At 39.4% G+C, this 14,135-nt stretch overlaps 1 protein-coding gene across 8 annotated transcripts in view; it reads right to left on the bottom strand.

Annotated features, from left to right (window-relative positions):
* LOC117872006 (sodium channel protein type 5 subunit alpha-like) overlaps positions 1 to 14,135 on the bottom strand; it is a 336,265-nt gene that overhangs the window by 166,161 nt on the left and 155,969 nt on the right. For all 8 annotated transcript variants that reach the window (XM_034759944.1, XM_034759938.1, XM_034759936.1 and 5 more), the window contains one exon: positions 6,640 to 6,772. In XM_034759944.1, coding sequence (XP_034615835.1) covers positions 6,640 to 6,772 — 133 coding nt within the window. The remainder of the gene's footprint in view (positions 1 to 6,639; positions 6,773 to 14,135) is intronic.

Genomic DNA, 14,135 nt, shown 5'->3' with positions numbered 1-14,135 from the left:
AGGCTGATGGGAGAGCTTCTCCTGTTGGTGTAGGTCCTCCACAATAGACAGCAAACCCTAGCACTGTCTACACTGTAGGTTAGGTCAATATAATTACGACCTGGTCTACATTATACAGTTAGGTCGACATAAACTGCCTTACATTGACCTAGCTGTGAAAGTGTCATTACATAAATTTGGCTACTGCTGATATAAGTACCTTTCTACATCAATTTAGTAACACCACTGAGTGGCGTAGAGTCATGGTGGATGTAATTAGGTTGATACGATGTCAGTGTAGACACTGTGTTGCTTACATCGACTATTACTAACTTTCAGGAGCAATCCCATAATGCCCCACACTGACAATATAATCGATACAAGCACTCCTGGTGAGTATGAGCACCGCCAACACAAGGACCCAGGTTTAGTGATTTAGTAACTGCATTGGCTGTATGCCGACATATGTTAGGTCAACATTATTTTGCAGTGTAGCAATGGCCAACTTTGCAGTGTAGCAATGGATTTTCCACACCCCTGAGCAACATAGTTATACCGACATAAGTTGGTAGTGTAGACCTGGGCTAAGTCTCATTAAAAGTCAATAGAACATAGGTGCCTAAGTCATTTTTGAAAATAGTGCTTAGGCTCCTAAGTCACTTAGCTGCTTTTGAAAACATTACCTGTTTTCTCTGATTTTCATCATATTTCATCCATTTTAACTGAACAGGAAATAATTAACATGGCCTCACAAGGATAATTTGCATAGATAATTGCATTTAATTTGCATAATTTCATTTCTTTTCAGTGAAACAAATAAAAGAAGCCAGTTATCTGCTTAATGATTATTATTAACAGAATTATTTAATGTTCCTCTTTTCTGGTTCCTTTATGGACATGGAATGCTGGTTAAAGGTTTTGGTCTATATAATTAGAACTATAACTGATAACAGAACAACTTCAGTCAACCAATTACAATCTGTTTATAAACAGCCAGTGGCCTCTATGCTCTTCCCTTCACTGAGCATCAAAACTACAGTATCACATATTAGGATTCTACTAGCAAACTTTTAAAAATATAGGATGGAATCACTGAAGTTACTGGGTCTTTAATGGGGCCAGGACTTTACCCATGAGTTTGAGTTTTCTGTCTGCATCCCGCAGGCCAGATTGTATACTTTGTGCATAGGCCCTTCCTGTGTCTGGAACGAAGAGCGCTGTCTCAAAGGTGAGGAGGCTGTGGCATATTACCCTACATTCCCTTTCAGTCACATACCATTTTCAGTTATGTAAAACAATGCCTGTGCTGATGGAATAAAGGTTTCATATGCACAAGCTCCTACAGAGTCTTGTATCAGTCGATGGCCATTTTTACTGTGCAAGGAATTGGGTGGAACTGCAATGGAGACCTTTCTCATGCTGGCCCTGATTCAGCAAGGGACTTGAGCGCGGGTTAGGGTATATGCTTAAATCACTTGCTGAAGCAGTCCCACTAATCAAGTAGTTAAAGTTAAAGATGCACTTAAGTCCCTTGCTGAATCAAGAACTGATTGTAAAAGCACCCCATTCAAGTTCCACCTCCTTTGCACAATAAAAACGACACACTTGAAGTTAGCCTTTTAGAACTACTCATGTGCTAAAGTTAGACACAATTGATCTCAATGTGCAAATGTGGACTATATTTTAAAATGCTCAGGACCCAGTCTAACATCCAATGAAGCCAAAGGAAAAATTCCCATTGATTTCAAAAGGAACTGAATTGAGCAATTAGTACACAAACTGCATTAGTTATGTACGCATGTGCACTGAAGTCTACAGGCTTTTGTAACTAGAGCTGAGTGAAATTTTTATGCAAATCATTTATTCGCTGAAAAAGGCAGATTTGGGTCCACCAAAATGATTTGTGAATTCAGGTCCATTTTGGCAAATTATTTCAATCAGAAAAAACAACAACCCAGAAATGTTGAATTGGTTTGTTTTGGCATTTTGTGAAATGAAACATTTAAACTTTTTGTTTCAGAAAGATGTTTCATTTCAAAATTTACTTCAATTTTATTGAAAAAAAATTAAAATGTTTTAAAAACCTCAATATTGAAACAAAACATTTTATTTGACTTTAATTTTTTTTAAACTTTTCAATTTTGCTGAACAATTACAAACATTTCCATTTTGTTTCTACCTGAAACAATTTTTTCTCCCTGATTTTTCAATTTGGCCTCCACGTCAAAAATATCAGTTATCCATTTGGGTCTATTTGTAAAATTGGCAGACTGTTGTTAATGGGGCTATCATAAAACTTACTACTCAGTCAAATCAAACCAATTTTGCCTGGAATACGCAAAGACACTTTTCCTCAAAGAGGACTATCTCCCTGGAAAATTTTAACTTTCTACTTCAGTCTCTTCAGCACCAGAACACTTAAAAATAGACACAAGGATCATCTTTAAACGGGGATGGGATTTTTAAAAAACTTTCCTGGTATTCAAACATCCCAACCAATTTTACTAAAAGTTCAGATACAGAAATTTTCCAGGCCTGTTGCTAGCACTCCTGTTCTAATAAAACAAAAATACAGATAGTACTTACTATTTACTATATCCCAAGAAGAGTGATCCTCATTTGTCAAAACAATTTAAAAGCAATAGTGGATGCCTATAGATGCCTATAGCTAGGTATCAAACATTAGAGCATACCAGCTAATTAATTTAATGTAACTTTTTCTAACTGATCTAGCTTCTTACAGATTTATTGATTTTGGCACCATAGCTTAATATGATAAACACCATGTCAGCTGTATGACTATTTCTTACCTACATTAATTTCTGAAACCCATGGCAGATATGACAACCTTTGTTAAGAGTGAACTGCAAAGGGAAAAATAAAATTGGACCCATGCCCTTTTTTTTTTTTTTTGCTTCCTTCTGGTGTATAAAGAACACACTGAACATTGGTTTTGTTTGTGGTTTTGTTCCTGTTTATTTTTTTAAATTAGAAATTCAGGTCCTTTCTAGCTTGTAGGACTCAGTGGAGAACTAGTGAGGTGATGAGATCATAAGAGTAAACGGAATGAAACATGTGCAACTGAGAGAGAGGAAGATGGGGTTTTTTTTGTGCCAAACTATTTAACTCATTGGACCAGATCTTCAGCTAGTGGATTTTTGATGTTGAGTCAATGGCCCTTTGCTGCACAGAGTGATCGTGTTAGCAGCTGATGAGTTGTGCTGACTCCAGCTATGGCTGGTCCCTCCGGGAGTATAGGCTAACTGGGGTTAAAGCACCACGACACTCAGTTTAATATTTTTTCTATGTGGATGGTACTTGAGTTAGGGGCAACACTCAAATTATTACTCGAGTTATCTGGGCTCATTGTCCGCTCCTCTCTCCTGCCTGTGGCCTGTACCTTTCACCTGGGAAAAACCTTAGCCCACAGTAACTGGCCTTTAGCCGCAGGAAGTTTGTATTCCCCTGGATAGGCTCTGGGGGGTTTAAAAGGCCACTTCTACAGGACACCTGCTGCTGGTGGTGCCAGGGCATATGAATAGGTGCTGGCTGCCATGGAAAGAGGAGCAAGTGCAGATAAGCCCACTGACCTCCCTTCTCCATGACAAGTACTGCAGTGATATACTTAGTTCAGGCTCCCACGCCTACCAAATTATCTGTCATGGCCTCTGCTCCAGCCTGGCCAGCTCAGCCTACAAACATTTAGATTTTGTTTAGCAACAAAACTTCGGGAACTCTAAATATCTGTTAAATTACACATGGTGAGTCCCTCTGTGCTATATCAGCTAGGACTCATTGGCCTACACATCAAAGTTGCCTGCAAAAAAGATTTGTAACACAGCTGTATAGCACAAACTCTTTCTGAATGCAGATCTCTTTGATACGTATCCCAAGACTTGTCGGTGCATCAGTTTGTGGGGGGATGTGTTTTGAAAAAGCATTTCTGTTAATAACAATGTATCAGTGACTATGAAACTGTAGCCATGATGCACTGAAATGCTGTTGAACTGAAGAAGTGGTGGGGAGAGGGGACGGCTATTCATTGTCATTGTTTATGATTTGTAGACCAGAAATTTAATTCTTTTCCATTGTCTTTCTATGTTTCCAGGAAAGAGTTTTCATTTCTACACTATGAAATGATGAAGGAGCTGTTCTGAAAAAAAATATGATGAGATTCTATTGAAATAGATTTTATTCAGATAGAATCATGAATCTGAAGCCCAGAAAAAAGCTTTTCCACAATAAATATTACACAAATGGCTGTTGTAGAAAGTTTGTTTACTTGACAATCACTTATCTTTATCAGCACTCTCACCAAGTCACCTAATAAATATTCTGATTGGGGGGGGGTAGTTTGAAAACCAGACTCAGAACTGGATCTGAATTTCCAAAAATGTCCCTGTGTTTATAAACAAAATACTGGATCCAAGCTCTCCCTAACTTTGGGGTGTATGCAATACACAACAGAACCCAAACTGTGACTAGGTACCAATCCTGCAGCTGGATCCTTGTAGGTGTACCCACAAGTGACTTCAATGAGGCTTCAATAGGGAGTCTATTACCATTTCAGGGCCACAATCATCGATGGCCTCCTCACTGAGTACCAAGTGAGACGTACAAAGCTTGCAGTATTCATGAAACATAATTATAATCTATTTTAAAGTGGATTAGTCTGAAAACTGATGCCTTCTCATGTGGGATGCGTGCCAACGGCCCAGATTAAGCAGATTTGGCATTGACTGAGGTGAGATATACCAAGTTTATATAGCACAATAGTATCAAAAATGGCAACTAAAAACAGGCTTGAAAACATGTGTATAAGTTTTTGTGTGAGCAAAATCCAAATTTGAAAGTGCAAACTCATATTTGTGCATACAGACTGGGTAATCCCGCCTCTAATTACCCGTTTTGGGCATGCAAATACTAGTTTTTATGCACAAATGCTGCTTTTGTGCATGACAGCTGATGTGTGCTTAGTTTTAGAGGCCACATTTATTTATTTAATTTGATGTATAAATGTTTGTCCATTTTATGATCTGGATGTGTATACAAACAGGACAGAAATATAATCCATATTTATAAATTGAAAGCGGAACCCAATGTCCCAAGAACAAAGACCCAATTAAACCGCACAATTGAAAAATCCTTAACAAGAGCAAGAAATTTGTGCCTAGATTCTATCCAGACACAGGTGGCTTGGAAGCAAGTGGTACCCAGCAATTGGGTCTATTTGCAGGAGATTGGCGACTGTAGGGTGGATTACATGTACTGTTCCATACAGTAGTGCCTGTTACCATTTGTTCATAAGAAATATTTGGAAATCTCTCAGTTATGACCATCATTTTCAAGCATAACAGTTGTTGCCAGATGTAAAATTTTGAAGGAGGGACGAAATAAAAAATCCCCCATCCCCCAAGTGATTAATGACTAAGGATGCAATCAGAAACAAGTTGATTGTATATGTGATCTGATACACTAATATTGTTCTGGAACCTTTTAAAGATCCTTAAATAAAAACAAATAATAAGGACACCTTAAATAAACAACAGCAATTTTCACTTTATTTATATACTACATGCGTCTCCCATTTAGAGTTGGAGAAAATAGTACTTTTGTCTTGTAAACATTTGTGGACAAATACTAATACACTTCTACCTCGATATAACGCTGTCCTTGGGAGCCAAAAAATCTTACCGTGTTATAGGTGAAACCGCGTTATATCGAACTTGCTTTGATCCACCAGAGTGCACAGCCCCACCCCCCCGGAGCACTGCTTTACCGCATTATATCCAAATTCGTGTTATATCGGGGTACAGGTGTATTTTGAAAATAATCATAAATTTGATCCAAATCTTGCGGTGGGGATTTTGCTATCTCTGCCACTGAACTAACATTTTAGTGGTTGGGATGATCCTAAGTCATGAACTTGATGCAGATGGAAATTTACCATTTTCACCTACTGTGCTCTTTTCAGAAAACCATTTTTGCTTTTAGGAAAAATTCTAGACAAGATGGAAAACCGTTTTGTTTTTTGGAAACACATTTCATGCAAGCTGCACCTGCAATGCAGTTCACTTGACTGGCAATGAGAATATTTTTGAATATCTCATCTTGATTGTTATTTACAAAAAGAGTGTATATCATTTACTCTTTTACCTGTATATACTTAAATTTGATGCAATTTGGAGTGCTGGATGTAGGAACCTGATTTACACTCCTGTATGGGCTGCTCATATCATTGGAGCTTGCCTGGAGGAGGGGAGAGCAGCTGCCAGTAGGATACCCTTCCACCTCCCATGCAGGTAAGAGGGGAATGGGCAGAATCTTGACTCCACCTCGTCCATGCACTGGTCCATGCTGCAGAACTGGGGCAGAGTAGGCAGTAATTTCGGTCAGTAGGGCTCCTGCAGTTTACTTCCCCCTGAAGCAAGGAGGAAGCAGGAACTAACTTGTGCCTCTCACAGTCTGCTTTCAGGGTAGCACACCTTCTTAGGCTCCTCAGTGCTGCTCCCTCCATTATATTTGTGGCATAATGATCACACTAACCCCTAGCATGGCAACTTTTTTTGTAGTAACAGATATTGAAATTTATGACAGTATGATCTTTGCTATCAACATATACTTGGGTTTGAATTAAGGAATCAGTAAGGAATGTCTTACCTTCCATGGCACTGGTAATGATACTGACTGCACTCACTGCTCGTTGTCTTTGAAATGGCTGGTCATAATGGTCCACTGAAAGGCGATGGGGCATCAAAAGCTGCTTTTTGCTTGCCTCATCGGATGGAGAGGTCTGTTTAAATGGACATACTTGGTCAGCAAGGCACAAGAGAGGATGAAGTCAGGACAGACATGGAGTAGAATTTTCAAACTCAAGGAGCCTACATTTCATGAGACTTTTATTTTGAAAATGGGACTTAGACATTGCAACATTGAGCAGAGCAACCTTAAACATCTGGGACTAAGTCTCTTTTGAAAATATCACTTAGGCATCAAAGTCAGACAAGTTCTTTTGAAAATTTTGCCCCTTGATCTAGATGCACTGATCCAGACTGATCATGTAAAAATATGCAAGCGAGGAGGAAGGGTATTTCTAACATCAGAGAAACATCAACTCAGTATGCTCTTAGCTTGTGAAAGAAACTCTATTTAATTACAATAATTATAACATTATTTCTGAACTGTGTTAACTGTTTAATTATATGGATACCACAGGAAAAGGGGTATGAACAAAAGCTCCAGTTATTGGCCTTTGATATCAAACAAAGCAAATGCTAGGGATGAAAAGTGCCTCTTCATCACATGGCTTTTCTTGGTCTGCAGTGTTGCCAACTCTTAGGAATTTATCACCAGTCTTGCGATATTTGGTGTTCCAGCTGCTGGAGTTCTGCGATTTTGTGAGAATCTCAGCTTCCATTTAAAGAAAACTATAAGTTTCTAGCCTTCGTGGCTGCAGAGAAACATTTGAAAAAACAAATTCTAAAGGCTCAAAACCCAGAAGGCAAGTAAAAAAAATCGCAAATTTATAATTTTTTTAAAATCATGATTTTTTAAGCCAATCTCATGATTTTGAAGGTTTGGGGTTGGCAATACTGAGCCAGGCAACAGGATAGGATATTCTCATGCACATATGGTATCTAAGATGAGACCTAATACTGTCACACTTACAAGAATGCAAACAGTAAGAATTCTTTTAGTACGAGCTACAACTTCATACAGAGACGAAGCCTGTTTGCTTTACTTATGCCAATGTTCCCACAGGAGTAAAGGACAGTGGATCCAGTGCTCGGAGTTGGGAGATCGAGGTTAAATTCCCTGCTCCACCACAGACCTCCTTGTGTGACTTGAATAAGTCACTTAGCCTCCATGCGGCTAAGTTCCCCATCACTAAAGGGGAGAGGATAATACTTCCCTCCCTCACAAGGGTATGATAGGGATAAACAGATTAAAAACTGTGAGCTGCTCAGATGCTAGATGAGAACCCTGCAACCTGACCTGAATCCAACGGCACCTGACTACAAGTGTTGGGTCTGGGTCATGTGGAAAAACAACCAGATCCTCTCAGGCTGGGGTCGGGTCTCCTGCCTGTGGGGTCAGTATGGCAGCAGCTCTATGCCCTGCTCTTGCTGGCCACCTCGCTGCGCTGTGCGTGCTGCAGAGTGTGCAGAGGAGCTGCGGCATCTTTCACTCCACAGGACACACAGCACAGCAAGGGGTGGTGGACAGCAAGACCATGGCACACAGTCACTGCCACGCTGACCCCACAGGCAAGAGGAGAGCTGAGCACATGGGTAAGAGGCATTGTGGTCATTGACTCAGTTTGGGGAGGAAGGATTGGGTCGGAAAAACACTCAGCTCTCCCAGACTTGGGTCAGGTCGGTTGTGCCATTCTCGTTTGGGCCCCCAAATTAGGCTCAAGCAGACCTCTAGGCCCGATGGGTCCAGGGGATGTTTTACAGTAAAACTCATGGGAGGGTGAGGGAGAGAAAAATCTCCACTAGGTTTCCCTTACAAAGCTTTATGTGGGAGAAAAGCTGGTTGGTTTTGACCCTCCCAGCAGAGGAATTAGCTATTAGGTCCACGCCCCGTGGAACCTCCTGGATCTGCAGTGACCATAAGGAATGAGTGGAAGGCCTGGATCATCAAGCTGGAAGCCTTGTAGTTCTGCACCATCTCTGTGTCCAGGGAATTTCTGGCCACACTCACTGTCAGTGCATCATTGGAGCCATGCACTATCAGGCACCCCCACTGGCCCTAGGTACCCCAGGACCGTCCTTAGAGGTAACTTCTCCACCAAAGACAGGGCTGTGCAAGAAAAGTAATTCAGTGACAGTGGTAACATTTTGGGGGAAAAAAAAAAACAACCCTGCAAACTGGTCTTTTGGTCTGGCCTGTGAGCTCTTCAGAGCATAAGAACGGACATCCTGGGTCAGACCAATGGTCCATCTAGCCCCATATCCTGCCTTTCGACAGTAGCCGGTGCTAGATGCTTCAGAGGGAATGAACAGAACAGGGCAATTTTGAAGGATCAATCCCTTATCGTCCAGTCCCAACTTTTCGCATTTGGAGGTTCAGGGACATGGGGTTGCATCCCTGACCATCTTGGCTAATAGCCATTGGTGGACCTATCCTCCATGAACTTACGTAATAGCCATTGATGGATGTGTCCTCCATGAACTTATCTAAATCTTTTCTGGACCCCGTTATAATTTTGGACTTTACAACACCCCTGGCAACAAGTTCCACAGGTTGACTGTGCATTGACTGAAGAAGTACTTCCTTTTGTCTATTTGAAACCTTCTGCCTATTCATTTCATCAGGTGATCCCTAGTTCTTGTGATATGTGAAGGGGTAAATAACACTTTCTTAACAAATTTCTCCACACCAATCAAGATTGTATAGACCTCTATCATACCCCCTCCTTAGTTGTCTCTCTTCTAAGATGAGCCATCCCAGACATTTTAATCTCTCCTCTTATGGAAGCTGTTCCATACCCCTAATCATTTTTCTTGCCCTCCTCAGAATCTTTTCTATTCTTTTTTTTTAAGACGAAGTGACCAAAACTGCGTGCATGTTGTGTACTCCTCAGAGTAGAGATTGCCCTTTTGTTACATGTTTGTACAAAGCCCAGCACAGTGGGGGTGGGAACATTAGGTGCTACTACACAAAATAATAATCATAATACTGACAATATATAACATCAAAGTTCTGTGGCTAGAAATATCAACCATTGGCAGACCAGAGAAGACTACTATAAGGAATTTTAAAGCACCACTTCAACCATTGGCTAAACCAGGCTACCAGCAATTGCTTTTAAAAAAATGTGTTATTGATTTCTTTTATAAAAAAAAAGTTGATCAGCGTATATCAAGTTACTGACAGAATCATAATCAAAGTCAAAATCATAATAAAGGAAAAGTTATTGTAATCAAAACCTATTTAAACAAAATCCTGTAAATGTGAACAATATAAGAAGTCATCAGGCTATCTGGGGTTTATGGAGCAGGGGAACAGAGAGAGAGAGAGAGAGATTTTAGATAAATTAGCTTGCTTTACTTTTTCCCCCTTCAAAAACCCCTCAACAAATCAAAGAAATAAAAACATTTTATTAAAAAAGAAAACATTTACAAAATTACATAGCCATTCACACCAATTTGGCATACATAATAAAATACATAAAAGTGAAAGAAAATATTACAAAAGTAGAAGAAATAACCTGGCAAAGGAACTACGGAAACAAATTTCAAAGTAAAAAGAAACAACAAACAAATTAAAATGAATAAGAGAGAAGAAATTGCTCTTCTAATTCCCTCTGCAGAATTATAAAGCATAAATAAATCTCCCACTTCAAATTCTTCTGGATTATTTAACTCTTCCTCTTTTTAATATCATATCATTTTTCTACTTGCTGTGACACACAATTTAGCACATAAAAGTAGTGCTTCTTGTACTGTGCCATCCAGAAAGCCCAAACATTTTGATTATAAGGAAAAACACCACACCTCTGCTAGCTTGTGCAGAAGTGCTCATGTCAAGAAACACCTTGGCACCCCTTATGCAAAACATGTTCTTTACTCCCATGGTGCATAGAGAATACACTCCTTAAGGTTAAAAATTGCAACAATAAATGTAACATATGCACCACATTACTTTCCCAACAGGATTGTTCATGGGCATACTTCCTGTTACATTTATCATTATACAATTTATCACTATGGGAGTTTAGTTTCAATAGGACTAGCAACATAAAAGAATACTGAGTCCAGAACTCCCTTCTTATTTATTATTTATAGTACCTGAATATTTCTAATCCAATTGGATTTTCAAATTTCTCTATTTTCCTCAATAACCACTGTATGCCCAATTCTGAGACAATGTTACATAGTGCCTTATTCAGCAAATAGTCATGTTGATATTAAAAGGACTATTTGCAGAGTAAGTTACTATCCAGTGTGAGTAGAGTGAATATTTTTTGAAGGAGATATATCTAAGTTCTAGTTCTTTCCTTGCTTCCTCATAGCTCAGTAGGGGCAAGGGAGTGTAATTTGCTGCTGAACTACACCCGCAAGAAATTACAACACACACACCCCTCCCACTTGCTCAGCTGCCCTGACCAGTGAGGGGTGGATCCAAAGTTCTGCCTATTCCATGCCAATGCAGCATCAGAATGCAAGGTCTGGGTAGACTATGCAGAAGTGTAAGCCATGTTCTTACTCCCTTGCATAGGTATGAATCCAAGTCCCAATCTAGCCTGAAATCTTTTGCGTGTTCCACCACCACTCAAGAAAGAAAGTTTCCTTCAATACAAATTCTTGAAGATAATTAATGTTACTCAGGGAAATTTATGAACAGTTATCTTTTGTAAGGAATATATGTGTCTTTCTATATTAGAAAGAGAGAGAACTAACAGTGGTATGTAGAACTGGCAGTTGAGGTGTTCTGAGATTGAGAACACATCCAGGAATCAGGCAACCAGGACAAAATACACAGTATTATCATTAGATAGGCATAATGGTTCATAGTACTTATATTTCAATATAAATTAAACAAAAATAACAATTCTTAAAGTAATGCAGGAGATCATTTTAAAGTCCAGCCATGAAACCACATCAGAGTTTAAAAAAAGACACCTCCAGCAGGACAAGCAAGACTATTTTTGTGCTGTTATTTCAGTCACTGGAAATGTTTCTCACTTGTATTAGCTAAATTCCATAAGGATATATCTATCCTGTAATTTACGTACAAATGAGGATATAGAATACTGCAACACTATTTTGTTCTGAATAACCACAATTCTGAAGTGTGCCAGTGCTGCTATATGAAGATAGGCTCCTTTATGGCAGCATTTTAAAGGCTGCATTTGGAACTGGTTCAGCTTTAATTTTCCATGTACCGTAAAAGCCTTTTCAAGCATAAAAAAGGGGTGGACAGGCCACCGTATAAACAATGGACCCAATAAAGTGACAGCACAAATGTTTAACAAGATTGAAGGAGACTATCATAGCACACAACCATGAAATGAAGGGCTTTAATTTTGTGGAAATGCCATTATAACAGGAGAAGCAGCATTGTATGCTAAAGCAGCTTGCAATGTTTATCTCATATTTAAATAATTAGTTGCAGGTATATGCTCATTGAGGATTTGCCTAAGCAAAGTTTGCAAATAAACTGAAATTAGCAACAACGTAAAGCTATGAACTTGCCGTGGTAGCAATTGAGGGACTAAGAGGGTATTATTTTAGCATTTTAGCTAGTTCTTGTCTATATTACAGCTGAGTGGTGATTTTTGGATTGCTTCCTTTATCAACAAGCACTTTTTCTCGGTATAGGGAAAGCACTGACATTTTCACCAGTCTTGGGTAAAGCTACGATAAAAAATTATCTCCTTGCTTCTATATGGCGGTCAACAATAAAAAGCTGGTTTGGTCAGCGAATGGTTTTAGTATTAGTGAAAACAAAGGCCTAGCTTTTCAAAAATGGACACCTAAAGTTAAGCTCCTAAATCCTTATTTAGACACCTAAATACGTTGCCTCATTTTTAAAAGTGCTGAGTGTCCAGCAGCTCCCACTGAAGTCAAGTGAGCAACTTCTGTCTTTTCTGTTATTTTAGAGGAAAAAAATTCTGACCAATTGGAGGCTCAGGAATTGGCCTGTTTGAACAGACACTTTAATAGGACATCTAAAGGCAACCTTTGGATGCTCATATTGGCAATGAGGCACATTAAGGACTAGATCCGCTGCCTCCTGAAATCAAAGGGAAGACTCCTATTGACAGGCTTTAGATCAAACCTTAAAAGAAAGTGCCAGTCTGACAGTTCAGAGTGGAAACATGGAGCTCCATTTGAAAACTAGTTTCTGCGAGCCTAGTTCTGGTGATGTTTAGTCTCTCCTTTCCACTGCTGCAGCTCAAGTACTTTTACCACTGGCTTTGTCTCTCTATGTTCAAAATCAATTTAATCAGTGACTTTGCTATTCTCGTGTCCCAGATGTGGATTGCTGCTAAGGCTGACTCACTAACAACACTGGAGCTGACCATCAGTGTACACCTAAATACTAAGAAGCTATAAATAACAATGACCCCAGAGATTTATACCCAGCTCCAGCTCCCTGCTTATTCTAACCTCCAAAAACAATTGTTTGACTGAACAAACAATACCAAAAACCCTGAGATTTCCCCACGGTGTTAGTGAAAGTGCTCCAGCTGGCTTCACAAGGCAAGAGAGGATGGAATTCTGTCTATAACTTAACCCTAATGAAACTCTACACAGCAAGCAGAAACCTCTTGTTATTTGCTATGGGATCCTCACTGGATCTGATGTGCCAAACTACAGAAAAGAGCATTGGTACAGCCCATTAATATAATTCTGTTCAAACTGATCAACCCGCTGTGTGCAAAATGTTATTCTAGCCTTTTAAATAATGAAGAAAATTCTTACCAAGGCACAACAGAACAATTGGACACCTTAGTACAAATAACTGTGGTGCAAATGTACTGAAGCTTAAGTTGGCAGCATGGCATCAATTTGCTTGTTTAATTCATAAGCATTTTCTTTTAAAGACCAAGGACCAGTACCCCAGGCATCCCAGAACAGTGTTCAGCATGCCTGAGGAGAGGAAAGGACATAACCTTCAGAACTTACAAGAGCCTAATTTCTCTCTCACTTACATTGGTGTATATCAAGGGTAACTCCAATGAAGTCAACAGAGTTACACTATGTATGTTTGAAAGAAAACTGAAAAAATACAAACAATAAACCAAGAGGAGAGCCATTTTATCTCAAAACACACGGTAGCGTTCAATTTATCAGCTGTTCTGCATTTGCTCCACAGTTTAGTTAATTTGTGCACAGTTCTTACAGTTCTCTTAAATAATGAATCTGTAAGGCACCGGGCTTGCTGCCAATTAGCTTTTAACTCCAGCTCACATTTTCTGGATAGATTAGATATTAAACCTGTTTCACAGAAGACACAACATCCTTCACATTGCATCACTAAATGAACATCTGTTGCTATAGTGCCTTGGCGTTATTTCCTAGACAACCACAGAAGTGCCAGCAGCGCTCGCTCCCACCATCTAGCCCTGTTCATTTTCAACATATGTTTTTAAAAGAAGCTGGCAAATAAAGAGCAATGCTAGCAGAGTTCAAAATGTCCCT

This window comes from Trachemys scripta, chromosome 2 (genome assembly GCF_013100865.1).
Source record: "Trachemys scripta elegans isolate TJP31775 chromosome 2, CAS_Tse_1.0, whole genome shotgun sequence".
NCBI classification, from domain to species: Eukaryota; Metazoa; Chordata; order Testudines; family Emydidae; genus Trachemys; species Trachemys scripta.
The sequence above is the reverse complement of the archived record's forward strand: the minus strand, read 5'-3'. Positions and strand labels throughout refer to the sequence as shown.